At 41.1% G+C, this 25,960-nt stretch overlaps 4 protein-coding genes and 3 long non-coding RNA genes across 7 annotated transcripts in view; 3 read left to right on the top strand and 4 right to left on the bottom strand.

The window, feature by feature from the left end:
- Nucleotides 1-9,775, top strand: part of gnav1 (guanine nucleotide binding protein (G protein) alpha v1) — a 51,399-nt gene extending 41,624 nt beyond the window's left edge. The window contains exons 7-10 of the mRNA XM_028017704.1: nt 1,329-1,458; nt 1,706-1,777; nt 5,330-5,417; nt 8,832-9,775. Coding sequence (XP_027873505.1) covers nt 1,329-1,458; nt 1,706-1,777; nt 5,330-5,417; nt 8,832-9,022 — 481 coding nt within the window. The 3' untranslated portion in view covers nt 9,023-9,775. The remainder of the gene's footprint in view (nt 1-1,328; nt 1,459-1,705; nt 1,778-5,329; nt 5,418-8,831) is intronic.
- LOC114144687 (uncharacterized) lies at nt 1,967-2,379 on the bottom strand. The gene is made up of 2 exons (XR_003595518.1): nt 2,140-2,379; nt 1,967-2,058 (listed from the first exon to the last, which is right to left on the bottom strand). It is a non-coding gene; the product is annotated as an uncharacterized LOC114144687 (long non-coding RNA).
- Nucleotides 9,776-10,118: 343 nt separating the features above from the next.
- Nucleotides 10,119-11,277, bottom strand: npb (neuropeptide B). The gene is made up of 2 exons (XM_028017759.1): nt 10,915-11,277; nt 10,119-10,454 (listed from the first exon to the last, which is right to left on the bottom strand). The coding sequence occupies exons 1-2, from the start codon at nt 11,182-11,184 to the stop codon at nt 10,326-10,328; spliced, it is 399 nt and encodes a 132-aa protein (XP_027873560.1). The 5' UTR covers nt 11,185-11,277; the 3' UTR covers nt 10,119-10,325.
- Nucleotides 11,112-11,944, top strand: LOC114144690 (uncharacterized). Its single transcript, XR_003595521.1, has 2 exons — nt 11,112-11,205; nt 11,315-11,944. It is a non-coding gene; the product is annotated as an uncharacterized LOC114144690 (long non-coding RNA).
- A 600-nt stretch (nt 11,945-12,544) lies between these two features.
- sgsh (N-sulfoglucosamine sulfohydrolase (sulfamidase)) lies at nt 12,545-18,726 on the bottom strand. The gene is made up of 9 exons (XM_028017663.1): nt 18,537-18,726; nt 17,144-17,304; nt 16,955-17,060; nt 16,491-16,861; nt 15,849-15,930; nt 15,566-15,769; nt 13,931-14,097; nt 13,639-13,856; nt 12,545-12,741 (listed from the first exon to the last, which is right to left on the bottom strand). Exons 1-9 carry the CDS (start codon nt 18,616-18,618, stop codon nt 12,558-12,560), a joined length of 1,575 nt encoding a protein of 524 aa, XP_027873464.1. The 5' UTR covers nt 18,619-18,726; the 3' UTR covers nt 12,545-12,557.
- Nucleotides 14,555-15,559, bottom strand: LOC114144691 (uncharacterized). Its single transcript, XR_003595522.1, has 2 exons — nt 15,052-15,559; nt 14,555-14,891 (listed from the first exon to the last, which is right to left on the bottom strand). It is a non-coding gene; the product is annotated as an uncharacterized LOC114144691 (long non-coding RNA).
- A 62-nt stretch (nt 18,727-18,788) lies between the features above and the next one.
- On the top strand, nt 18,789-25,427 carry slc26a11 (solute carrier family 26 member 11). Its single transcript, XM_028017655.1, has 15 exons — nt 18,789-18,936; nt 19,273-19,431; nt 19,520-19,734; nt 20,360-20,552; nt 20,747-20,832; nt 22,062-22,281; nt 22,371-22,549; nt 22,646-22,718; nt 23,256-23,367; nt 23,454-23,509; nt 23,799-23,939; nt 24,017-24,144; nt 24,489-24,588; nt 24,665-24,798; nt 24,892-25,427. Exons 3-15 carry the CDS (start codon nt 19,531-19,533, stop codon nt 24,988-24,990), a joined length of 1,725 nt encoding a protein of 574 aa, XP_027873456.1. The 5' UTR covers nt 18,789-18,936; nt 19,273-19,431; nt 19,520-19,530; the 3' UTR covers nt 24,991-25,427.
- Nucleotides 25,428-25,960: the final 533 nt, after the last annotated feature.

Consider the following 25,960-nt stretch of genomic DNA (forward strand, 5'->3'; position numbering starts at 1 on the left):
GTTGCGTTTCTTTCTACATGTTCATTTCCCCTCTCAATAAAGCGTGGCGCTACCTCCACAGACACTCGACAAGGAAGGTGGGCGATGACACATCTGGCTCTGGAAATGGGTGAAGAGGGACGGATGCGTCTTTCCCCCCTTTCCGTTTGCGTGCCTGCATTGCTGCCGTCTTTTTGTTTCATCCTTCTGGAGAACGTTGACCTTTTTCGCTCCTCGTGCTGCTGCCACGTTGCGAAAATCGAAGAGGGTATTAAGGGCGCGGATTCTGCCGGCAGACGTGTGTGGCACCGTGTGTGATGCTTTGGAAAATTTCAGACTCTCATCTCAAACCAAAACAATGTGTTTGTTGATCAGGATTCAATTTCTGCTGCCAGCTGCAGCCTGAAAAGGAGTCTGAGTAACAATGAAACGTCATTTCATAAAACCCAAACAAGGCCTTCTTTGAAGACTTTTTCCAATTAACAATCAATGCAATGTGCCTCAGACGAAGGCAGGTGCAATCATGTGGATCCCATTACATGTTTGCTTTTTTCTTCCCAAATATGTCACCATCTTCTCATCTGCAGGTTTTAGCCTCCATGACAGCCGATTGAACAACACAGCAGAAAGAGAGAAAGAACAAACTAAAATAAGGCAAACTATATCAGTTCCTTTTTCCCAAAGAGCTCGATAAAATTAACTGTTCATGCCAAAAATATGTTTTTATAATCTTTACTTTAGTGTGTAGCTAATGTTTGATTTGGGACTATGGATGTGACTTTTAATCTTCATGTGTTTTGCTTAAAAATGCATCTAATTCTGTCATTTCAGTCTGGTTATAGGGCTGCGTTTACACTCTGGGAGTCTTTTTTGATCAGATTGATCAAAAAACAAAAATAGATTAAATCTGTAAGAGGGAAATAATTAAATTTTCTCATGTTGTGTTGCTATTTATTTTAGTCATCTAAAATAAATACATTAGGGGTATTTTGATACAACTTTCTCACTTCTGATACAATACCTTTGACTATTGACTGATGCCAATATCGATCCAATACGATATTACCACAAATCAAACATACTTTTACTACTTATTTTGTAGTGTGGAATGACTGAAAAGGCTTGATCAAATGATAAAACCAGATCAAGCAAAGATCAGTAGTCAACAATGACAGGTATGAGAACAACTGAGCCATTTTTGGCTGATTCAGGATTGATTTCTGATATCAATATCGGATCGGGACAACACTAAAATACATTCCTAAACGACTGTGCGTAGAGCTGCTTACAGAAACAAAACGCTGCTCATCAGTGACCTCCGCATGTTGCGTCTGCTCTGTTTGTTTCAGGATGTACGACGTTGGAGGTCAGAGAACCGAACGCAGGAAGTGGATCAGCTGTTTCGAGGACGTCCGAGCGGTCCTGTTTGTCGTGGCTCTCAGCGGATACGACATGACTCTGGTGGAAGACCCCTCAGTGGTACGAGGTTTCACACATCACTCCGAGTCAGACGACAACGCTGCACAATCAGAAAAAAAATCCCAAACCAAAACAAAAGAAAACATGTTTTGACTCATTTTGCTTAAATTCTCTTGGAACTTTAAAGTGTCTGACTGAACAGTCAAACATTTTGATTTGCATGTTTTCTTCACAGTATTAAAGTGACTTGAATCCAATTTTATTTTATTTGAAGCGCTGTTTGATGTGTTTTGTCTTCTCCCTGCAGAACCGCCTTCAGGAGAGCATGAAACTTTTCTCCTCCATCTGCAACAACGTCTTCTTCCGCAGCACCTCCATGGTAAGCCGTTCATCACTTCCTCCACCTCAGCTGAACCAAACCTAAGCTGTGGTGGAGAACGACTGAAAAGGATTTATTCTGTTTTTAACAGACACTGTTAGTGGAGTCTGGAGCTCCATAACAAAAGAGCTGTCATGTTTGGTTCCAGTTTATGAACCCACATGCACGAACACAATCAGGAGACGCGTGTGCAAAACAATAATGAAGTTTATTGACAAGAGGGAATAGGGTTGGGGAGAAAACACGGAGCAGGAGTCTGGAAGGGGCAACCAGTTCAGCCACTGTCAACGAGGAGAAGCTGTTAGAATATACGAATTCAGGAAGGTGGATGAATATATATATTGACGAAGGGAAAGGCTTACTAGGAGCGGATGGATGTTTCCTTTGGAGCAACAACGGACCCAGGGGCGGCGTGGAGAGGCAACGAACCGTTGGAGGGCGGACAGGTAAGTCAGACTGAGTGGAGGAGCGAACTGACGGCTGGTCGGAGTCTGGGACAAACGACCCACAGAACTCTCCTCTCGGAAAACTCCGGAGGAATCCAGGTAAACCAAGGTAAACAAACACTCAGGCAAGGAAGTGTCAGCTCGCCGCTTCTTAGATACTCCCAGCCTCAGTCAGACAATGCGCCACAGGTGTGTCCCCGGGTTCGACCCGACGCCTCTCCAGGGGCTCTGCTCCTAGGCGGCATCTGGTGGAGGAAGTGGGAAGCAGCAGGCTTCCACAAAAAACAAAACAAAACACCGATCCTGACAAGAGCTATTGCTCAATATTTATTCATCATAGTCATGCTTTTTCATAAGCGTCTTTGTCTTTCTGGATGGGAAAGAGAAATCATTTTAAACCTATAGTATCATGTCTGTTTTACTTTGTGAACTCCTTCAATCATGCTGTAGCTGTGGGAAAAACACAGTACACTCAATTTTAATTCTAAAATGATTGAAATTCAGCCTCACGTTTACAAAAACACACACCTGAATCTGCGTACCCAGGATGAGCAGCGGCTAGATGCTGCTGTGAAGGTCCTTGATTCAGAAAATTCCTGCTTCGGATGTGTGTGTCAACTAACCCTGTCGCAATAATCAATTATTAATCGCATGATCGTTTTAGATTTGTAAAATATCTTCCACTAGTGTTGAGTGTTCTGTAATAAAATAAAGTTTATTGGTCTTTGAGAAGCTGAACTTGTATGAGTAAGCCTCAAAACAACAATTTTATCATTTATTGTAATAATTTATGAGACAATTTATCATCCAGGACAATTTGTTATTGCTGTATAATCTGTTATTGCTAATTTTAAAACAATTCGAAATGACATCAGAAATGACCTAATGAAGCAACTGTTGCTGGAAATGTTATAAGATGCCAAACAAACAAATTCAAGTCCATCGGTCTACACTGAGTTAAATTATTCACAAGTACAAGAATATTCAAGGTTGTTGCAAATCCTAGCAGACTCACCAAACAATTGGATCAGATTAGATCAGATTAGATCTGAGGCTTCCATGCACAGGCTGACACAGCTGCACTTTACCTTTAAATCCTGTCATGCTGCTGATAAGCCAACAAAAATTCAGACTTTGTTTCCTCCTTCATACCTAATGCTGAAACTGATGGTGGAGATGCAGAAACATTCCTGAATATTCAGGGAAATCCTGCAGTTTGTGAGAATACGTACATTTTAGTACAGATGTGAACAACATGGCAGTATTGCTGTGATAAGATGGCAAAGAAAACCGCAGAGAAAAAGACCTTTACTGTCCTGACCAGCTGAGAAAGAGGCTTTAGCTTGGTTTTATTAGAGTTTATGACAATCATAGGTTTGGATTGTGGGTGAGAAGCAGAGTACCAGGACTAGGAATGGAAGCTATCAATTAATTAATTAATCTTAAACTGATTGATCGAACGACTAACAATTAATCAATAAGCGGTCATTCTCCCTTATGCAGCTCGGCTGAATGAGCGCTACTAAGGTGAAACGTGTCAAAACAGAACCACATGCAGTTCATTTTGCATCCTACAACTTGGACTTTGTTTGGACCGTTTCTCTTTCCCGTTCTGGGATATCTCCCCCATCTTTGCTTCTGCATCAACTGGCTCTGCTTCATGATGACCAGCAGCACCCTCTGCTGGATGGCGGCCAAACTACCGCGCTAAAATTAGGTTTAAGCGGATGTTATTAGTTAATCGATAGGAACTAATTTTGATCTAGTAAAACATTTATTGAAAATTGTTCAGTTGTTTGTATCCCTAAAATCCACACATATATACAGGAAGAAACTCCAGACAAAACAACAAACGAACTACGCCACTCACTGTATTTCATTTTGCCGTCAGATTTATTCACATTGGTCCCAGTATTAGAAGAACTCAGAGTTTAACTCATGTCGGCTCAGATCCAATCCAACGAGTCAAGACAGCATCCAGGGCCACCAGGATCCACCTGAACTAAACTTCTACAGGTTCTTCTTGAACAGACCGGACAGGAAAATGCTGTTTGATAAATCCTGTTTCCTCACCACTAATTGAAAAGCTTGTTGTATTTAAGTTCATCTTTGTCAAGGTGACATTTTTTCCCCTCTCTTCCAGCTTCCTGTGTGTAATAACATTAAAACTTCACAGCAATGAGCTCACAGACTTAAGTTATATTTAAAGCCCACTTAGGGCAACTTCTGAGAACTCTCCTGTGTTTTCCAGCAACCTTTCACCGCTAACACGGGTTTCATTAGTTCAGGTTAATCTGTGTGGAAACAAAGACATATTCAAAGGTCAAAAATAAAACGTCACTGCGTTGATTACTTTCTAATCGCATCACAGGCACATAGTTTTACACGTTTCCTCCTGCAGAAAACACCAACTAAGTTTTTCTTTTATCTTTTTTTTTTAGTCATACATACTCATTTAAAGCTTCATTACAGCCGAATGGGCAATTAAAATGCCTGCATGTGACGTGTTTATGTGCCGGCTTTGTGTGTGGGGCTGCACATTACGGCGACTAACAGGCTCATTAAATAAAACTGTTTAATGATACGTGTTTTTTTTTTTATGTGGCAGGATAATTTGTAACCTCCACCTCAATTAACTCGTCACTGTGGCTGGTCAGTGATAATTACACACCTAGGTGTTGCTCCGCATCCTGTTTATTGAAAATCTGCTCTACCTTATCGCTCCTTTGTTATCATCCGGAGGATTTTTTCTGGTTTTGTTTGACTTTGTGATCAGACAAGCGGGGAAAAGGCAGAACAAAGTCACAGTTTTAATTGGTTGGGTACAAAGCCTTAAGTACCAGGACGGTGTTTTCCTGAGACGACGAGCAGAGATGCAGATTTATGGACGCGGTCGCTCAGCCGATGGCTGATCACGTTCACATGATGCATGACTCCAGTCAGGTGCCGTTATTACCTAATCTCATATCAATACAGCTATTGATTTTTGGGTGAATCTTTCTAAGTGACAGTAAATCTGCCTGTTATTCCAGATGGCATTCTGCAAATCAACGTTTTCTCAGTTCCTGTGCTTCCAGCCGACTTTCTCTGTTTGTTGTTGTTGCAGATTTTATTCATGAACAAGATAGACCTTTTCCAAGACAAGATCTTACACACAGGACGGCATCTGCGGTTATATTTGCCCCAGTTTAAAGGTAGGACGGATCCCTATGCATTCATGTGAACAGCACCTGCACAATGTTTGACCAAAAATAGATGTTTCTAATGTCATTGACCTCTATGATCTGTGTGACATGAATCATTAAAAAAGCAGCGAAAAGGTTTTTTATGAAACCGTTACCAGAAAACATACATTTGGTCAAATTTATATTACTTACGTCAGCGTCTGCAGTTCCTTTTGAGGCATCATGTTAAGTTCACACTAAAAGCCTCCGGTTTCTGCTGTATTATTCTAATAACCCCATACAAGAATAACATGAAAATTCAAAGGTGGAGCAGAACATTAGCTATGTGATAGTTATTGAGTCCTGCCTGATCAAAACTTATTAAGAATCATTTTCCTGTTGGAAAACCCAGCTGGGTCAAAGTCTCAACCATCCGGCCTGGAGTGGCGATTGTTTGTCAAACCAAACATCCTATAAAAGTTCAATCAATGAGCCACTACTGCTGCACTGGGGTGAAGTTTCCTACCCCAGTGCAGCAAATAAACTCGTTGCAATCTCATTTTTATTTTCTATTAGCTTACTGGGGAGATGGACAATGCCAGAGTGAAGTCAGAGAGCTGGCTGGATCAGAAAGCAGCTTTCATTTTGTAATCTAGTTTGTTTCACGAGTTTGGTTTTCCTTCAAGTCCAAAACTTGAAGGTTGCTGTTTATTTTTAAAGGTTGGCAAGCAAATAACCAAATCACACTTTTCATTGTTTTGTTTCCTGCTGCCTCCCCCTGCTCTGGTAAAAAGCCACAGGCCCCAAACCCAATGCACACTGGTCCTATACCAGTCCCTATACTTATAGAGAATGGATCCGCAGTTATTTCTGTCTTACTTAGAGAAACAAATTTTAAAAATGAAATCAAATCAATAATTATTAACCTACAAATAAACTTTGTAAATAATACAAAAATATAAAGTAAACTAAGAATAAACTAACAAAATTCAAATTGATAAAAAAAAAAAAAGAAGAAATATCTCCAACACGACCGTCAGACAAAAGGAAACTGGTCAGGAAGTTTAAGCCTTGGTTTAAAACCTGGAGTCAGTATGTTGGTATTATAAACAAGGCTTCTTCAACCTCAATCTAGACCACAAGCTTAACATTGAGAGTGAAATTAGAGTCTGACATTATTAAAGAAATGCCTTTTGGGAAATTTAGCAGAGGCATATGTTCTTTTTGAGCTCACTGTAAGTGTGTGTTTTGATTAAAGCTCACTCTAAGGTATTCAGAAATTAATATTCGAACATCTGATATTCTGTTTATTAAATATTTGTGGGAAGAAAATGCAGCCTGTACCTTCAGCAGATCTTTATTAGCTCTAAATGCACTAATTTGCTACTACAAAACAACTAAATAATCTATATAATATATTAATGGTGACATCCATATGTGATATTTGATACTTTATTTTGCACCGATGGGTAATTATTCTGACCCTGCCCTTAACCTTGACTTTTAACCATCATCTCATTTCTCTAGAGGGTTTTGAATGTTAAGTAAACCTTTCGTATGCCCATCATGCAGACTGATTAGCTCCTTATTTAAGATTTGACCAATAACTCTGATTCTGTTTCTGATGAACTCCATTACAGACATGCTCAACCATGCATCCGTCTGCCTTTCCTGCTCATATTTTATGCATTAAATACATTTTTAAAAAGCTTCTTATTCCACCTCAGTAGTTTACTCAGACACGTCAGTCCTTAAAACTCCACAAAGCGATGCATAAACCCATAGCAGGTTTGGCAGCTTATGAAGCACAGAGACGGGGCTGATAATAAGCTCTCGGTGCCCCACATGCTGTTGTTTCTGGAGGTTTTGTATATCTGCTCAGTGTCGTATCTCCCGTGTCTCAGCGAGCTCAACGGGAGCCGTGTCCTCTTTGCTCTCATGCAAATGTCAATAAAAATGCTAACGCGGCTTGGATTGGGGTCAGCCAGCAGAGCAACCTGAGCGCAGACATGATGATAAGTCCGAGTTCTTGCTCAGGTTCTCAGCTGCTGTGAATTAATTGTTCTTCTAAGCTATTTCAGTTTCTCTGCTGGACCCACGGTGAAAAGGCAACATCGGCACTGCAAAGTGAACTTGCTCTGGTTTTAAAAGGACCAATTTGAAGATGATGGACTTTATTTTTGTCGCATTTTCATTTGAAACTTGAAGTTCATTGTAGTTCGCCACATTGATCCAACATCTTTATTTTTAAGATGTTGCTGCTGAAGAAGCAAAGTCTGTCCAAACTTTGTTCTTCTTTGTCCAGCTGCTTCTCATGATTCTGATTAAAAGTTTCATTTCCCCATCACTGTCTGATGAAGATGCACAGAGTATATTTGCATGAATCAAGTCTGATTTTGTTTTCATCCTGAGCACAGGTAGATAAATTTTGGCCAATTTCACCTTTTCTTTTATATCATGTATAGATTTACTAAGACAAAGTTTGGATACCCCAAGGTGGTTTTCACATGTTTTATTGGCAAATCACAGAGCTGCTAGGTAATATTAAGAAGTCTGGAAAATTATGAATTACAGTTATTATTATTATTATTATTATTATTATCTAACCGATGTGCATTTTCGTAAAGAAGAAAGCTTTTTACATGAAGTGCTGACATTGTCCTTTAGCGTACATTCATGCAAAAATGTAAAAAATTGGCAAAAATTAGTTTTATTTAGACACCAAACAAACCATTAGATGAGTTTTTTATACCATGGATCATAAACTGCTTTAGAAGAAAATGGGGGATAATTCACAGACTGTGACAGAGAGCTGAACAAAGGTTCTTCATAAAAGCTGTGAAATAGCCCTTTATCATGCAGCTGACTCGCGTCCAGTGGCGTTGGTTCATGATTTGTGATTTTTTTTTTTCTTTTATAAAACAGGTAAATGTTCTGTATTTTCATGTCAACAATCTGATAACAAAAAAATTAGTCTGGAAAAGTATTGGTATTTTTGGATGTAAAATGTGTTTGAAAACAGTAATTAGTGAAATTAGCTAAGTGAACTGTAACTTGGCTCAAAGTTTGTCAAAATGCTGCTGTGAAGGAAATATTGTCGCTCTTAGTCACTTGTTACACACTTTCCCTGATGAATTTCTAAACACTTTGAGTTTTTCTTGCCCATTGGAAACAGCTGCACCAATAAAATCCTGCAGCCAATGGAAACTTAGCTATAGAGCATCCAACCATTAAGGCTCCAGTAAGGAATTTAATTAACCAGTTACTTTCTCTGTGCAGGGGGTCATAGTTCATTTGCGTTCCATACAGAGATTGTCAAACCTCTCAAGCCACACCAGTTGTAGAGGATGGGTTTACGGCTGAACCAGAGAGCGAAACCATGAAAATGAACTTTTATTGTTACTGATGAGAGAAAAGTGACCTAATTGTTGCTCAACCCTCCAGGTGCGGACTGTGACGTCGATTCGGCCGCACGCTTCATCCTCGCCACTTTTGTCTCGCTCAACAACAGCCCCAAGAAGCTCATCTACCACCACTTCACCACGGCGACCGACACCTCCAACATCCAGGTCGTCTTTCAGGTGGTCATGGAGACGATCATTAAGGAGAACCTGGAAGCTGTGTCACTCCTGTAGCCGGCGGCGGCGGCGGCGCCACGGACCCCCATAGACTGAGACCTCAATGAAGTTTCATTTAAAAAGACTGAAATGAACCAAAACAAAGTTCGTCCTCTATTAATATTTAACTTCCCACAACACAAAACCAAGCTCTGAAGCTTTTGGAAATGCTTCCAAAACACCCGGGCTTTGCTTTTGCGTCTGTGACCGAAGCACAACAGAGAGGCGCGGTGAGGATTTACTGTTTGTCCGCTACCTTCCTCCTCACAAGATTCACCCATGCATACATACCATCGTGTGTTTTTCCCCCTCATCCATCACCGTGTCTCTGCGCCGTGCGTCACAGCCTCCTAATGAGGCGCTCATGGCCGTATAACTGCTCGCGGGTTTTGTGTTCGCCCGAGATCCCAGACGCAGCAGGCATCTTAATCTGTGCCATTAACTGTCCCACTGACTTAATACCAGCCATGCGGCGGAGCTTATTAGAAGCAAAACGTGTACATTAAAAACACCCCAGAGGTCGTCTGACTTGGGTTTAATTTCCTTTCTTTCCACCTGTGACACATCCACTCATAAACTCTGATTTGTCGTGCAAATCGCTGCCTCCTGCGTGTGTGAGCTGTGGCGTTATCTGTTCCGGAGTTTGTTTCTGAAGATTCCCCTGAGCGACCGACGGTGCCAACACGCTCCGACTTCAGTAATAAACAATATTTGTCCATGACTGACGGAGGCTTTACTGAAACTTTAAAAAAAAAAAACACCCAAAAGTGCTTTTTATGATGAAATGGTGATGTGTGTGTTTTTATTTGAAATGTGAATAAATGTGACTCTGTCCTCTTTGACAGACATGAAAACAAACCTTTCAAGATTGTGAAACAAATTCAGACAACAGCAGGTTAATATTGTTTGTTTGTTCATTTTAATAGATAAATAAATAAAAGTAATTTACAGAAATTCTGGAAAACTGCAGGTAAACCTCTGGACATTTTTGAACATTTCGATATTATGCAAAGGGGTTGGAATGAAAATGGCTTTATCTAAACTGTCTGGCATTGTGTTTTTTTCCCTGTTTTCATTTTTTTTTCTTTGCAACCAAAAGCAAAACTGAACAATGTTTTTTTTTAAGCATTTTTCTTTAAATAAGAGAAAACATTCAAAGTCTGCAACGGTCCGTCATCAAAGCAAAATCTCCATCCATCCCTCATCTCTGTTTTGATTTTTTTTCTGCTTTTCCAGATAAAATCTCTGGTTTTTCTCTCTCTTTCTGTCTGTTTTCTTTCTCTCTTTTTTTTGGATGATGGTGAGGAGGATTCACGGAGACTCATGCGGACAGGCAGTCCAAGGAGTCCAGGGTGAGGAAGACGTCTGCCTTGCACTGGAAGGTTCCCGTCCCGTCCTGCAGCAGCTCGCAGCTCTTCAGGTTTGGAGAGATGTCCTTCAGGCAGATGGCCTGGAGTTTGGAGAGAAATCAAAGTTGAAATGAAACATGGCGTTATCTTACAATGTCACTTTTGAAAAAAAAAAAAAAAGAAATCGTAGAAATATCAGAATCAAAGTGAGGAATTGAAGAGACTTGGTTCAGTTATGTGTGTCTGTACAAGTAAATCAGTGTCTGTGTGTGTTCACTGATATGATTCAGCCCAAATATTTCGAACTAGTAGAACAGCGGTTTGTTTTGCGCTTTAATCTGCGCTTTTACGCAGATTAAAGCACAACGCGCAAAGTATTTTTTTTTTTTGCAAGCCACACATGTAGACATAATGCCATGCACTCTATATCGGAGTTCCTCTTGCGTTTAAAAGAACGTTTCACTTTTCATGCCATCTTTAGCAAAGCAGCAACTCTTGATTTTACGCGCGTAATCATTCTCTGAGCAGAAATGAACTTTCTGCTCTCCGAGGAGAGCCTACCATGTTCTTCAGGACGGAGATTTGCTTGTTGGTCTCTTGGATCAAGTTGTTTCCCGCCGCCTCCCCGCTGTCCATCACCGTCTCCTCGGACTCAGCTCTCCGGACGGTCGGAGACCTCCTGATGCCGGACAGCAGCCCGGAGGCGCGGCCCACAGAGTAGTAGCTGGGTCCGGTCACCTGCTTGTACCAGGCTTCGACGGACTGGCAGGAGATGAGCAGAGACACTCCGACGCACACCACGGCGAACCTGACGGACTTCTTCATCTCCATGAGATTTGGCACTTTTTGGGGGTGATTTTTTATTTTTTATTTTTTTTTTACGCACATACAGGTCTGCTCCTTCGTCTGCGGACACTTTGTTTTTGCTGTAATCTTGGAAAAGTTTCTGTTTCTTATATAGGGAGGCTGGGTGAGGTTTATCGTGACACGGGACATTCGTCAAATCAGAGCCAAGGTGGGCGGATGATGATGATCCGTCTGTAGAAAATGGGGTGGAAACGACGCTAATTGATCCGTTTCTGATGGGCTGCTGGAGCCACGCCATCTTGGAGCGTGTGTGTGAGAGAGGTATGAGGACGTCACCCCTTCTGACGTTTTAAGGGGTCAAAATGAATCTGTCGTCCTTGAAAGAAATGTGAGGCAAGAGGTCACAGCTTAAGAGGTTTTGTGGAGAAGCTGTTGGAGAACATGTGTGAAAGTGGACAAATTAGGACTGAAAATACCTGCAGATTAGTCTGGAGCAGCGCAACCTGATCACGACACAGCGCTTGGGTCCGTCTACGTCAGTTTTCTGAAGTTTTATGCATTTTGTCTCGCAACAAACACAAGCTTTAGTTTTCTTATCGGGATTTTATTTGTCAGGCCAGGACGGAATGGCGCCGTCTATACATCTTTTTAAGTTTTCTTTACATACACAAAAAATGTGAAAAGCGTGGCGTGATTTGTATTCAACCCCCCTCAGTAGAGCCACATCGCTGTACTTTTATAGTTTCAAATCTCTTTTTCTTTTGGGGGGATGGGGTATTATTTGTAGGTAAAGAAAGAAACAAATGCAAACTGTGCATCTTTTCCCTTCCACTTGACAATTTTGTACTATGTCCATCACATAAAATCCTCTGATATTTGTGGTTATGTGACAACGCCTGAGCTAAATTAAAGCATGTGAATATATTTTTGAAAGGGTTTGAGTTATAAATTGATCTGGGTTTTATGTGGAGCTCTGAGTGGAAACGTTATAATCAATAGAAACCCTTTTTAGGACACAGGCTAACTCTTCCCGTCAAGCACCATGAACTCCTCTGAATGGTGTAATTAGCAGATCAGTCTTAGTCAGCTTGACTGAATAATTCAAAAAAACAAACTGTTAAACTGTAATTATGTTGGGTTTCTATGAGAACGTGTCATGAGAATCCTGATCATGGTCTTAAATGTTGAAAAGTGGAAGGAGAAAAAAAAGTTGACTCGAGGGGTGAAATTGTCCAGAACAATGAAGCGGAATGAAAAACTGAAACGATGTAAAGAATTAACTCAAGTTTTATTTCTTATTTACAGCTTATTCTATTACAAAAATATAAAACCAAATGAATGAAGTCATTTGAAAATATCACGTCAGTGAAGATGGAAGAAAATACCATCAGAGCGAGTCAGAGGCCGTTGTAGAGGGGTCTGCAGTGAGGCTCCAGCTTTTCCTCCAGGACGTAGTCCGGCCCGCAGACCCAGGGGTCTCCGGTCTTCCACTGCCATTTCTGCAGAAGCTGCCTCAGGTTGTCCAGCACGCCGCTGTAGGACGGGTCTGACGCCAGGTTCTTGGCTTCCTGAGGGTCGGTCCTGGGTTTGTTCACAACAAAACGCCATCAGGTTCCTCTACTTGAGGAGGTCATGATGTATAAACCCCGAGTCAGTCTGAATGTATGAAACATTAAACAAACTATGTTTACAAATGCAAATAATACGCCGTTCGCAACTGGTTCAGAACTCAGCTGATAGGTTTTTGTGAAGTGATTATTCCTATTTATTTTGATTATTAAGGCGATAATACTTTCTCAAATATATACATACACACACATATCTGATTACAACCAGATATGTGATCTGGTTGTAATCCAATTATATAAATATACTGAAGTTTTTCCTCTTATTATTTCACATAACAGCTGAGAACAGGGAGGGGGACTGGAAGTAATGATCACTTACAATATTAATTTATCTGTCATCATTTCTGAAGCAACAGTTTGTCACCTAAATGATGAAGAATGATCATCGCGTCTGCACAAGGCCTAGGATGGCGTCTTAGAAAGGCTAACAAGCAAAAACGACGGATGACTGAATAAATAGCAGCTCAGTTTATGGTCGTCTGACGCTCAACTTTATGCTTTAGCGTTTGGAGGGGGACAAGAACAACTTCTGCTTCATTTACCTCAAAATCACTGGAGAAGAGAAACAACTTAATGCATAAATTAACTTTTACGAAAAAGAGTGGCGTTTTCTTTTATTAAAGTTGCACAATATTTGAACAAATTATATTTTCCGTATGCTGCCATTTTAGGAAATGTGGGCCTGATTGTTGATTTTTTTAAAATTTGATTTCAAAGTTCAGATTTTTTTTTACCCTAAAGATTAAAAATCTTGATTTAGTTTTATTCTCTTTTTTTGGTTCAGTTGTGTTGAAGAATTTTCTCCCCTGCGTCAGTTTTTAACCTGAACTATGTCACTGCGGACTCAGACCTGGTGTCGAACAGCTCCCAGCGCTCCCTGTAGTAATACTGGTCCAGACTCTTGAACCAGTGAGTCGGCCGCTGCAGCCTGGTCCGGTTCAGCAGATCCTGGAAGGTCGGGGACACGTACAGGTCCTGGTCGACGGGGAAGGGCATGCGGTAGTGCATGTTGTGAAGAAGGTGGTACGCCCCCTGGTGGACAGAGCGGATCGGGTAGTACATGGTCACCTGGAATCAGAGCGGAGTTCGTCAGGGCCTGGAGTTTTGAGTTCCTCCTGACTGGGCGACGGTGAGGTCTCGACCTCGTGCAGCGACTGGCTGGAGTACACTGTGTTCCAGCTGCTGGGGTCGGAGGTCAAAGCGGGCAGCAAGGAGCGGCCGGTGAGGAGGACCTGCAAGGACGGACTCTCAGGGAGGATGTAGGATGGATAGGGGATAGAAAACCAATCCAGGACGGTGGGAGTGATGTCTGCAGAAACACAGAAAGAAATAGGAGGATGAAAAATGTGGAAGATAAATTTAAACTGTAACCTGTTATCACTGAACATTGAATCAGCTCATGAATGGATAAAATTGAGACGTAGCTCGTCATTGTAGATTATTAGTAATACAAAATTACTAATTTTGTACCGAGTAAATGACACAGAACTAACAAAACCTTCATAGTAAGAGTTTGATGTGTTCAAACTACCTTCTGACAATTCCTGGAGCAAACACTCGTCCACAGAGGTTGATCAAAATGCTGCACATGCACCGATCAATATAAATGATCAAATTCTCCAGCAATGCATAAAAAGCTTCTGCCTCTGTACATAAACATTGCCTCCTCCGATCTGCAACAATGTTTTATTTTTAAAAATTATTCTGTTTAATAAGTATCTGTGCATTCTACTAAATTATGATGCTACAATGTTGCTGTTCTCTGTTAGCCTACTTTCTTTTTTTTACATAATTTGTACTGACTGAGAAAAATGATCTGGTCTTGTGAAATATTAATGGTGTGTATTTTAAAGAATATTATAGCTTTTTCATTAACAACATTGACATTAAGTTCATGTTATCTTAGCAGCTGAGCAGCTTCTGTTGTGTTCCTGTGTCTCCCTCTAGTGGCAGCAGAAACACATTGAACGGAGAAACTGACACTAAAAATACATACAGTATTCACTGTTAAATCCTCGGAGGGTTCTCTGAAAGCTGACAGTGTGTGTTGTCCTACTAATGTTCTCTCTGGTCAGGTTATTGTCCCAAACCAGATGGTGACACCTGTTGAGGCCAAACAGTGCAGTTTTTACATATCGTCAAGCCGAATGGGCCTAAATGAGCTTAAAGAAAGTGTCAGCACTTTTGAGTTGATATTGAGACTAAACTTGTATCTATGTCTTGTGATTTGGGTGACAAAACTTCTCTCATTGATGATTTGTACCTTAGAGCGGTGGATCCCAAAGCTGGGATCATGCTTGTGACAGAAATGGATGCTTCCTGGCATTTCTCTCTTCAAACAGCTAGAATGAGCATAATGGCAAGATAAGTCTGGGTCCTAATTCGCTCAGCTTGTCACAATTTCCATTATTTGAAACATTTCAATTAGTCCTGAGACTGTAGCTCCAGGCAGCTTCAGGTAAGCAGATGTTTTTTGCTGCTATTTCCAGACTATTGAAGGTCAACATATACATCCATCTTACTCTAGACGCATGTTCTCTTGTCTGTCCAGTTTTGAGGAATGGCTAAAGGAAATAGGCCTGTCTTAAAAAAGTTATTACATATTCTGATCAGCTTTAAACTGTCATGTTTAAATTTCTAAAAATGTTTTACTTACAATCTTGCCATAACTTTACACTGTTTTCTGTTAAATACCTGCATGTTCCCAATTATAAAAACCCAGGAAGGATTGGAGGTGAGGGATCTGTTGTTGGGTGGAAGATGTGGCCGTCTCTCACCCAGCAGACTGACGTAGGCCTGGCTGGTGTTGCCCCACCGCTCCCTGTGCTCCGGGGAGGAAACCAACATGGGTTCGGCGGTTCCAGACCGATACAGGTTGGTTCTGCCGTTGGGGAAAGGGATACCGTTGTCGGAGCTGTAGATGATCAGAGTGTCGTTCTCGTAACCGGCATCCCGCAGCTCCTGAAGGACCAACCCGATACCTGCAGAGGGACATTGTGGGTTAGTCTTCCTCATGCTTTTGTTGGGTTTTTTTTGCGCTTGTGAAGGTGCTGAACAGACCCTGATCCAGCCGGCTGACTGTGGTGTACTGTGCAGCTAGGTCGGCCCGAGCAGCGGGTGTGTCGGGTACGAAGGGAGGAACCTGAAGACGTTCAGAGTTAGAAACACTTCGCTCTGGATTCAGTTCCTCAGACTGACTTGAATCCATTTTATGAATCCACTGAAAACCTGACACCACTGACTAGAGCTGGACAATAAACCAATAACAACATATATAGAAATAGACACCTAATCAATATCAATACAAAACACATCTGATAGAATATTCAATCATTTGACTGAACTCCAGAACTGCACAGCATTCGGGGGGATGTAGGCAGAGGAAAGACTTTACCTGCTTAAACAAGGCAGGTGGCATCTACTAACTCACTCTTTGGTTACCTAGCAACAACCTGTTTCCTAGCAACAAACTGTTGAGCAGTAGCTTAAACATAAAAAAAAAACAGTCTGTGGAGTGAAAGAGGAAAATTAGAACAACAGCTTGAGAGGAAACTGTGGATAAAACAGAAAGGTCACGTTTTATCCATGTTTATCTGCCATTATTTCCGATATTTAAAACAAAAATCTAATCAAAAATGATCGATATCGAGTGATATGACAACCTTTTATCGTGATGCATTTTTCAGCAGCCTTACCCCTCACCTTAACTTGCTCTGGTGTGTAATACACTGGCGTCCAGTCGGGAATTAAACCCATTCCCGGTTCTCCGTTCCCAAACTTCTCACAGAAAGCCCCATACTGAGGCTGCGAATGGCCACATCGGTGGGTGTCATGGAAGGCCACGTAAAGAAAAAACGGCCTCTCCTCCTCCTGCTCTGCGTTGCTCGTTCCCACGCCTCTTACTCGCCGTCGCTCAGCTGCTTCCTCCTTGTGAGTCTGGAAGAAATTGCGGACCAGGAGTTTGATCCGAGTGATGTTCCTGCCCACTTGGAGGACAGAGCTGTTTTCCTCCGTGTAGGCGAAGTCAAAGGGGTAAACAGATCCGGGACCGACGTGCTTCTTCCCGATTATACCTGCGGGAAATGACAGGAAGAAAAAAAACAAGAGATCAAAGGAAAGCAACACAGAGTGAAGAAAGGTGATAAGATGTCAGTTTTTAAATGAACCTGTGTGTATGTCGGCCTGGCTGAGGAGCAGCGGCAGACTCTGTACTCCGTCGAATGAGTTGAAGTGATGAACTCCCTGATGGAGGCCATACATGCCGTTCTGATGCTGAAAACACAGGACTAACCTCAGTGCCATCAAACAGGAGGGACTGACGGGTACGGGTGTGTGTGTGTGTGTGTGTGTGTTACCTGCGGCAGGCCTGTGAGGATGGCGGAGCGGCTCGGGGAGCAGCTGCTGACAGATGTGAAGGCATGCCTGAACACAACGCTGCGTCGGGCCAGAGAGCGCAGGTGAGGAGTGTGAACCGCAGAGTTATTATAGACGTCTGTTTCAAAACCTGCATCGTCAGCTGGGGGGGAAAAGGAAAAAGAAATTCATCTTAACTTTATTGTTACCTGAGATGGGATCTGACCATAGTTTAACAACTTGGTAATTGTCCAGAAAACAGTCGTTGACGCTCTCCACATAGAGAATAAGCCACAAAAGATCATAACTAAAGAAGCCGGCTGCTCCCAGAGTGCTTTAGCCAAAACATTGAGTGGAAAAAAAAAAGAGTGGCAGAATAAAAGGAGCAAAAGCAACAGAGATGACCACAGCAAAGCTGATTTAGAAAATTGGAGAGAACATTTTTTTTCTGCCATTGTGTAGATTGTCAGTGGTTTAAGAGCGATGACATCAAGGTCACACGCTAAAGACAGTACACTGTTCACATGGTTGTTGAAAAGGTTAACCTTACTGTATTAATAATTGCTTTAACTGAATTTTGGTTTCATTACTGTTAGATATAAATAAAAAATTAACTTTTGAATTGGATCACCAAACAACATTTTCTATATCGTAATGAAATGAGATGCACCCGTATTTATCCTATTTGATCAGTATTTTGTATTAATAAAGATAACGTTTAACCAATATAAACCAGCTTGGAAGAACAAAAAAAAGTAAAATAAATGACAGATGATGACACAAGACTGTTGCATAGCTCTCTGCACATAGAGGTTTGGCAAACCAAACATCTAACATTCAAAAATCAATAAGTCGCTGCTGACTGTGGTGATATTTTTGCATGCAAGCAAGCAACTGCAGTCCAATGTCTAAAATCTGAAAGTTGCGTTTTAGTGATTAGTTATCCAGTTTGGCGAACAATACGCAAAGATCCTCTTTTTTTGCTTTCCTGCTGCTTCTGATATAGTGAAAAAACAAAACAAAACTTCAAACGCTGGTCCACCGCAGTGCATGCTGGTTTTATACCAGTCTCCTTTACAGAAATTGTAGTAGGCAAACAGAAAAAAACCAACAAAACAACAAAAAATGTATTATTATAAACTAAAAAAAACCCCAACTCAAACTTGTAAATAATAATAATAATAATAATAATAATAATAATAATAATCAAAAATACCCAAGAACAGATTTTAACAAAACTCAAAGTAATACAAGTAAAGAATAAATAGCTGGAACAGATACTGGTGTAGCTAATGAAATAAAGAAAGACTGGTACAAACATACAATGAAATTATACCTTAACAGTTTAATTTCCAAACATTTAATTTTTATCTAATATATTAAATGGTTACGCACCAATAATTAGAAAGACATTTTTTCTCTTTGACTCCGAGACGCGACAAGAGGCTACAAGCACAAACAGCAGCTGGATCCGCATAATGAAGGTTTAAATATCTGCTGAAAATCTGAGCGACAAAATGAGACAAGCAGCTCTTTAAACGTTATGATCTCCGGAGACAACAACAGCCGCCATTCTTTACACTTCCGGAAACAACCGGCGCGCCCGGCACATGACAGCGGTCACGTGACTTGGAAGAAAACAGGAAGTTGTGACATGTTTGGACTAGCAGCTCCTCAGGCGGGTTTTAGAGAAGTGGATTTGAACCTCTATCATTTAGCAGAGCTGGACGCGAAAAATCACAGCCTGGCCGATGAAAGGTGCCGAGAGGAGGACTGCAGTCAGCACCATGTGGTGGTATATTCTGTTCTATTTTGTTTTTATTTTATTCTATCATTTGTCAGCCCTCATTTCTGTAAAATTTTAATATCTCACTTTGAAATTGCATGCCAGCAGGGTGCACATTAATAACATTTTGAGTTTAGCCGTCTTGTTTGCTCATACCTTTATAGATAGCTTCCCTGACACGACTTTAATCAGTCAGGATGTTCAGGTACATGAATTTCACCTGTCTGTCACGTGACCATCCTATGACTGTCTGAAGTCACACACCTGAGCATAACCTATGTGAAGTGTTGGAGGAAGCTGACAAGTTTTGTTTGTTTTTGCTTCTTTTTTCTTCTCCACCTGAAGGTAAGGAGTATGCTTGCTTTTGAGAAGTTCACAAAGGGACGCAGACACATGCATCCCCTCAGAGCAGGTGTGTTGTGTTTTCCTGAATGCTAGGAATCACAGCAGGAAAACCAAACGACCCAAAGCTGACGGCCTCAGCAGGGACACCCTGAATTCACTGTGAGTGCTTTAATTCTCCAGTCATACACACATTCCTAAATATGTTGATTTTTTGATTGCCTTTTTTATTCTTCTCTCTGCCTCCAAGGGTTTTTAGAAATGGATCGGCCGCTGCAGGGAGGACAGTCGTCCCGGCGCTGCTGTTCTTACAGCACCCTGAAGTCCTGGCTGCCCATTCTGTCCTGGTTACCCAAGTACAGGGTGAGGTACCTGCAGATGGACCTGTTGGCGGGCCTCACTGTCGGGCTGACCACTGTACCGCAGGCTCTCGCTTACGCTGAAGTGGCCGGACTTCCTGTTCAGGTGAGGTTAAGTTTGACTTTTGATGAATATGATGTTTTTTTCCCCCCCAACTGATGAGACGCATCAGAATGATGCTACCACCACCATGTTTCTCCCTGGACTTCATGATTCACTTTGTTCACTATTGTTCTTTAACAAACTTGTGCATTTTGTAATAAGATAAATTTACACACAAGTGGACTCTATTTACTAATACGGCAACTTTATCATTTATTTCAGACATGAGAAAAACAACAGAAACTAAAACAAACATATATAAATAAATAAATGAATAAACAAAAAAAGTAAAGCAACAATCAAAATAGTCCAACAAATGTGTAATGTTTACATTACATCTCTGAAAACGAGTAAGAAAAGAGGATATGTTTATTTAATCCTACTGACAACTGGTTTCACTGGATTTTATTTAGTAATACTAAAGACGACTGAATACAAAAACATGCCAAACCTTTCTGATTTTCATTTGTAACATATTTTTATCCTTTTCATTTAACTTTATAATGACGTGCTTTATAATTAACCTATCCTATTACCGAGGGCATTAGAGTTTTTGTGAGTTGAGATGCTTTCAAGGTGAAATGTTTACTAGTCACAACAAATGTTGAATTCTGGTCGTTTCTCACAGTACGGCCTCTACTCTGCCTTCATGGGCGGCTTCATCTATACGCTCCTGGGGACATCTAAGGACGTGACACTGGGTCCAACAGCCATCATGTCCCTCCTGTGTTTCTCTGTGGTGGGCGGCCAGCCTCACCGGGCCGTCCTGCTCAGCCTCCTCTGTGGGGTCATCCAGGCCGCCATGGCGTTACTCAGACTGGGTAAGAGACACTGCTGCTGCGCCGCCGCAGCTTTAACGATGTTACTTGAGTTAACGCAGATCCTCTTTTTAACTTTGCTGTTTAAACGTTCTTTGCACGTTTAAATTGGCTAAAATAAATTGGCAGAAGTAGCATAGATAAAATCTCCCATCTGTTTCTGTCTATAATTCATTGTTAATCTTTGTTTTCCTCAGGATTCCTGCTGGATTTCATCTCTTACCCTGTAATTAAAGGATTCACCTGCGCTGCTGCAGTCACCATCGGCTTCGGCCAGGTCAAAGTGAGGCTGCACACACACACACACGCGCACACACGCCAACACACCCCTACACACACTGTGAAACAGCAACACACCTCTTCATGCTGTGTGATCTCAGTATTGCACGTGTGCAATCGGCATAATTAGCAAAGTGCTAAACATCATTTGTTTGAACAGAATGCAGAAACATTGTTCAGTTTTAGTAACTGAGGAATGTTGTTCATTCAATATTATTTGCTATTTTTAATTGAATTGAAGTTAAAATTATATGATCTCAGTTTGGTTAAGAGGCGGATCGTGTTTTTCACAGATGTGAGCATAACCTTTTTCAATGTAAAGCCAAACTGTTGGGACATGTCAGCATTCAGAACGTGGATTGGCATCACCTTGTTGAATCACCTGTGATGTTCTGATAGTTGTGTGTTTGGCTCTAAAGCTTTTTGTTGTCATGATGACTTCGCACAACCAAAAGCTGTTTGAATTAACGCTAACAAATAACAGCAAAAACAAAATGTTGAACAATACGGGACAAATGCAGAGCAAAAAGAGCCATTTCAATAACATCTGTCAGGTTATATATTCATTTATTTTAATGCCTGCTTTATCCCTCTGGGCTGCAGAAGGCTGGTGTTTGTCTGCTGCAGGCAATGAGTTTAAACCAGAGAGTTTATATTATTTGTGCTTTTTAAATTATTTTGGCACAACTTTGATGCAGATTTGTATTTAGGGCCAAATTTTAGTTTATTTTAATGACTTTTAAACTAAACGGAGCATTCAGTGCTCTTTGGGCACTTTTCTGCTGTAAACTCCTATTCCAAATGCATTTGTTGAATACGCTTTCAAGTAGATTTGAATTTCTTTTTGTCCATTTTTTGTTAATAAAAAAATGTTTTAGCATTTTCCAGAAAGTGAAGATATTTCTTCATGTTCTGTTGTCTGAGCAATTTGCATATACATGGGACTGACAAAATTCAAGGTTCTTTGTGTATGGAGGTGGTTCTGCTAAAACAAAAATACTTTAATTACTAAACTTTCACTTAAGGGCATATAGAGTCTTGGATATTTGCTATAAGATTATATAGAATGTATGTCTATATGTCATATAATGTATGAAATAAAACTTCATGTTTGTTCCAAGCTTGAAATCTGAAATGAATGTTCAGACTCGTTGTTATAATGCTGCTGAACTGGTTTAAGCTCCTTTTGTTTACGTTTGTGATGCGAGTGGTTAAACTGGTTGCTGTTTGCAGAATATTCTGGGAATCCGGGATGTTCCCCACCAGTTCTTCCTGGAGGTTTACGACACCTTCCACAAGATCCCAGAGGCCAGAGTGGGCGACGTGATCCTGGGCCTGGTTTGTCTTGCTCTGCTGATCACACTGATGTTCATCAAGTCACATCCGGGCTCAGACCATGGATCATCACTCTACTCCAGATTCGCCAGGAAACTGGTGTGGGCTGTGGCCACCAGTCAGTACTTCTCTCATCTAGGCAGAAAAATAAAACCTGGATGGTTTAACTTCTAAATGTGAGCTGTTTTACCTCTTTGTCCTGATCAGTGCGTAATGCGCTGGTGGTCGTGGCTGCGACTCTGGTGGCGTTTTCCTGGGACGCTTTTGGACATCACGTGTTCACCATCACTGGACACACGACTCAGGGACTCCCACCGTTCAGCCCTCCGCCCACCTCGGACACCACGTCCAACGGCACCGTCGTCTCTTTTAGAGAGATTATAGAGGTCAGAAGCAGAAGTTTGAGCTGTAACATTCACTTCTCCATTTCTCTCTGCTGCGTGACACTGACCAGTCATGCGTTCTCTCCGCTTTTGGTGCAGGACTTTGGAGGAGGACTAGCTGTGATCCCTCTCATGGGTCTGTTGGAGAGCATTGCTATCGCCAAAGCTTTTGGTAAGCTCCTTTATCGGTTCTTACAAAATAGCTCTACTGATCATCATCCAGAGTACAGGAACCTCTATGATAACTTTTTTCTCTTCAGCTCAACCCTAAAGTTTTCTACACAACAATGTTTTGGTCATGACAATGGTTGTCTTTATGTGAACTGATCATTTGTTTTTGATCATTATTGGATCATTGGATCCTGCTAAAATGTCCCATCTTCAGGTTTTTTTCACGCTGGATTTGTATCTAAAATGTAATGCCATTTGAAAGAGTTCATGGTCCCATGAAGGTTCACAGGAGCCAAAACATTCAATATCACCAAGTAAAAAAATGATCCAGCTGAATAAATGCGGTCTACTTAAATGTTGGACTATTCTAAATTAATGCAGCTATTTATCCTGCTGCAATAAAACCTGAATTTATTTTAAGGGTTTTTACACGTTATATCCAACAGTTGCAGCGGGTTGTGGATGATTTTTTTATTGAATAAAGTTTTCAGAAACAATGGAGCATCAAGTTCATCTTTCCTTGTCTGTTTCCTCCCAGCCAGTCAGAACAACTACAGGATCGATGCCAACCAGGAGCTGCTGGCCATAGGCATGACCAACATCATGGGCTCCTTCGTGTCGGCGTACCCCATCACCGGCAGCTTCGGACGGTTCGTGTTTGGCCCTCTGAAGACTCTACTTTACTGATCTATTTAACTCTTATATCGTCAACATTTGCATTCTTTCTTCCTCTTAGGACAGCGGTGAACTCTCAGACGGGGGTTTGCACCCCAGCTGGAGGCATCGTCACCAGTAGGTTTGATCCTTTTACTCTTCTGCCCTCTTGTGGCAGACTGCGTTATTGCATATTTCTACTGTCATAATAATAATAATAGAAACGTCTTTACCCTCCAAATACAACCAGAATCTTAGTTGATCTAAACTTATATATAAGAATACTAACATGTTAGTTATACAGCAGAAAACTCCAATGGTTAGTTGAATGTAAAAGCTAAACCTTTATCTGTATTTCCCAAAACATGAAAACTTGTGTTTGTTTTTGACTTTCCAATTGTTTTTCCTCTTCTTTGTGCGTCTGCAGGTGTGATCGTGCTGCTGTCGTTGGCCTTCCTCATGCCGGCTTTCTACTACATCCCTAAAGCTTCTCTAGCTGCCATCATCATCTGCGCGGTGGCTCCTATGGTTGATTACCGTGTCGTAATAAAGATGTGGAAGATGCATCGTAAGAGTCTCTGGGAGATTCTCCAGAATCTACCATGTTTCTGTCAATTTAGCTAAGCTGTGACTTGCCATCCACAGGGCTGGACCTGCTTCCTTTCGGGGTGACGTTCCTGCTGAGCTTCTGGGAAATGCAATACGGCATCATCGGAGGTGTGGCCGTCTCTGGAGCCCTGCTGCTGTACGCCATGGCCAGACCCAAGATGAAGGTGAAACAACGTTACTAATAAGATGCTTTTAAAACCAACATTTGGGTTATCCACCTGTCCAGGGTGAACCCCGCCTCTCGCCCGGAACGTTAGCTGGAGATGGGCACCAGTACCTCTCCTGACCCCACTAGGGACAAGGGTGTTAGAAAATGGATGGATTTGGGTTATCCAGTGCCTTTTATAAAATTGTACAATATATGGATCTTGTAAGATTTTCCTGCACCACTTTTTCAATGATCTGCAATGGTCTGTAGCATAGAAGGGGAAAAAAAATCTTCAAACCTTTTCAGAGCTGCAGCTGCAACTAGTTTTTAATCATCAACCATGTTTGCTTTCCTGTGCAGGTGTCTGATCACGACGTGTTGGTGATAGAGTTGAGCAGTGGGCTCAGTTTTCCTGCTGTGGAGCATCTGAGCCACTTCATACACACTCAGGCTCTGCAGAGTAAGAGCTTCTTCATCCAGTCCTGTTGAAAAACTTTTATTTCCTCGTCTTCACATGTCCACCTTCTGTCAATCAGCCTGTCCTCCGAGGTCTGTGGTGTTGGACTGCCATCATGTGAGCATCATAGATTTCACAGTGATCAGCGAGCTGACGGACCTGCTGAGGCAGTTCAAACTGAGAAAGGTCAAGCTGGTGTTTTCCGGACTGCAGGTGAGCCTCTCGTCCTTTCAGTCTTTAGCTGATAGTTATTGGGGTAAATAGTCGTCACCTTTAATCTCCCTCTTGTCTCTCCGCCTGGTTCAGCCCGCCGTTCTGAAGGTTCTCCTTGCAGCTGATCTGCAAGGCTTCAGATACACCGACAGCGTGGAAGAGGCGCTGCAGATTGATTCAGCGAGCGACTAAAACCCGACCTGATGGACGTCCGCCTGCAGTCTAAACGTTTGAGTTTAGACAGACGCAGTTGATCATTTCCTATGCGGGATTTTTAAAACGTACGTTACTGACAGTCGAAGGAAAATCTCAGAATCACTTAAGATTTTATCTGCTAAATGTGTGTCATCGCCTTTACCTAAATTAACATTCCAGTATGTTTGAGGAGAAGTTTAACACCATGTCGTTTTCGTGTTTTACATTTTGTGTAAATATCTATTATATTTTTTCCTTTTCTTCCATTGACCAAGTTAGATTTTAAGAATTTAAAAATGCAAGTGATGCTTCAAGAAAAACTAACATTAAATAATAATGTGTTTTCTTAATTTATAAAGGATTTTAGGGAAAGTTAAATATTTTCTTTATGTGGATGGAGAAGTTCTGTCAATACATAAATGTCTTTGACAATATCCATTTTTTTACTGGAACCTTTTTTTCAAATAAACAATTTTTTTATTATTGTGTCTTTGCGTCTATTTAAGTGTTCGCTGTAGTGTAATGTGTAGATTAATTTAAATACTTACATTTTGACAAGAAAAAAACATTGTTCATTTCTCAGGTTTCAACATTCTTGCAGCTGAGAGAAAAAGTATTCTCTTGCACCATTTTTTTTTTTTTTCAATTTTTAAGCATAAATTTGCAACTAAATGAAGCTCACAAGTTGTGGTTCATCAAGAATTAAAAAAAAGTATAATCACCATTATAATTATAAGTCTGCCTCTGAATGTATCAAGACAAAGAAAAGAAAATGAAGCTTTGAAATAGATTGAATAAATCTGTAAAGAAGAGTGGGTTAAAAATCCCCTGAAATAAAGCAAAAATACTCAATCATCACAAGCTTTAAATGAGTTATTTCTGCCAGGTCTGGTACAATCAATTATTTTATGGAAAAACAGTTTTTCAAATAGGATCATTTTCTTTAATAGATAAAATTGTCAAAAAA

This window comes from Xiphophorus couchianus, chromosome 5 (genome assembly GCF_001444195.1).
Source record: "Xiphophorus couchianus chromosome 5, X_couchianus-1.0, whole genome shotgun sequence".
NCBI classification, from domain to species: Eukaryota; Metazoa; Chordata; class Actinopteri; order Cyprinodontiformes; family Poeciliidae; genus Xiphophorus; species Xiphophorus couchianus.

Excerpts from the sequence above, each read along its gene's own strand:
- sgsh (XM_028017663.1), bottom strand. The coding sequence starts at position 18,618 with ATGCGGATCCAGCTGCTGTTTGTGCTTGTAGCCTCTTGTCGCGTCTCG. Across the intron at positions 16,862-16,954 it reads CCAGGCCGACATACACACAG|GTATAATCGGGAAGAAGCAC; the intron begins GTTCATTTAAAA and ends CATTTCCCGCAG. Across the intron at positions 14,098-15,565 it reads GGCCTACGTCAGTCTGCTGG|ACATCACTCCCACCGTCCTG; the intron begins GTGAGAGACGGC and ends GTGTTTCTGCAG.
- npb (XM_028017759.1), bottom strand. The coding sequence starts at position 11,184 with ATGGAGATGAAGAAGTCCGTCAGGTTCGCCGTGGTGTGCGTCGGAGTG. Across the intron at positions 10,455-10,914 it reads TCTCCGTCCTGAAGAACATG|GCCATCTGCCTGAAGGACAT; the intron begins GTAGGCTCTCCT and ends TCCAAACTCCAG.
- slc26a11 (XM_028017655.1), top strand. The coding sequence starts at position 19,531 with ATGGATCGGCCGCTGCAGGGAGGACAGTCGTCCCGGCGCTGCTGTTCT. Across the intron at positions 20,553-20,746 it reads CATGGCGTTACTCAGACTGG|GATTCCTGCTGGATTTCATC; the intron begins GTAAGAGACACT and ends TGTTTTCCTCAG. Across the intron at positions 20,833-22,061 it reads TCGGCTTCGGCCAGGTCAAA|AATATTCTGGGAATCCGGGA; the intron begins GTGAGGCTGCAC and ends TGCTGTTTGCAG.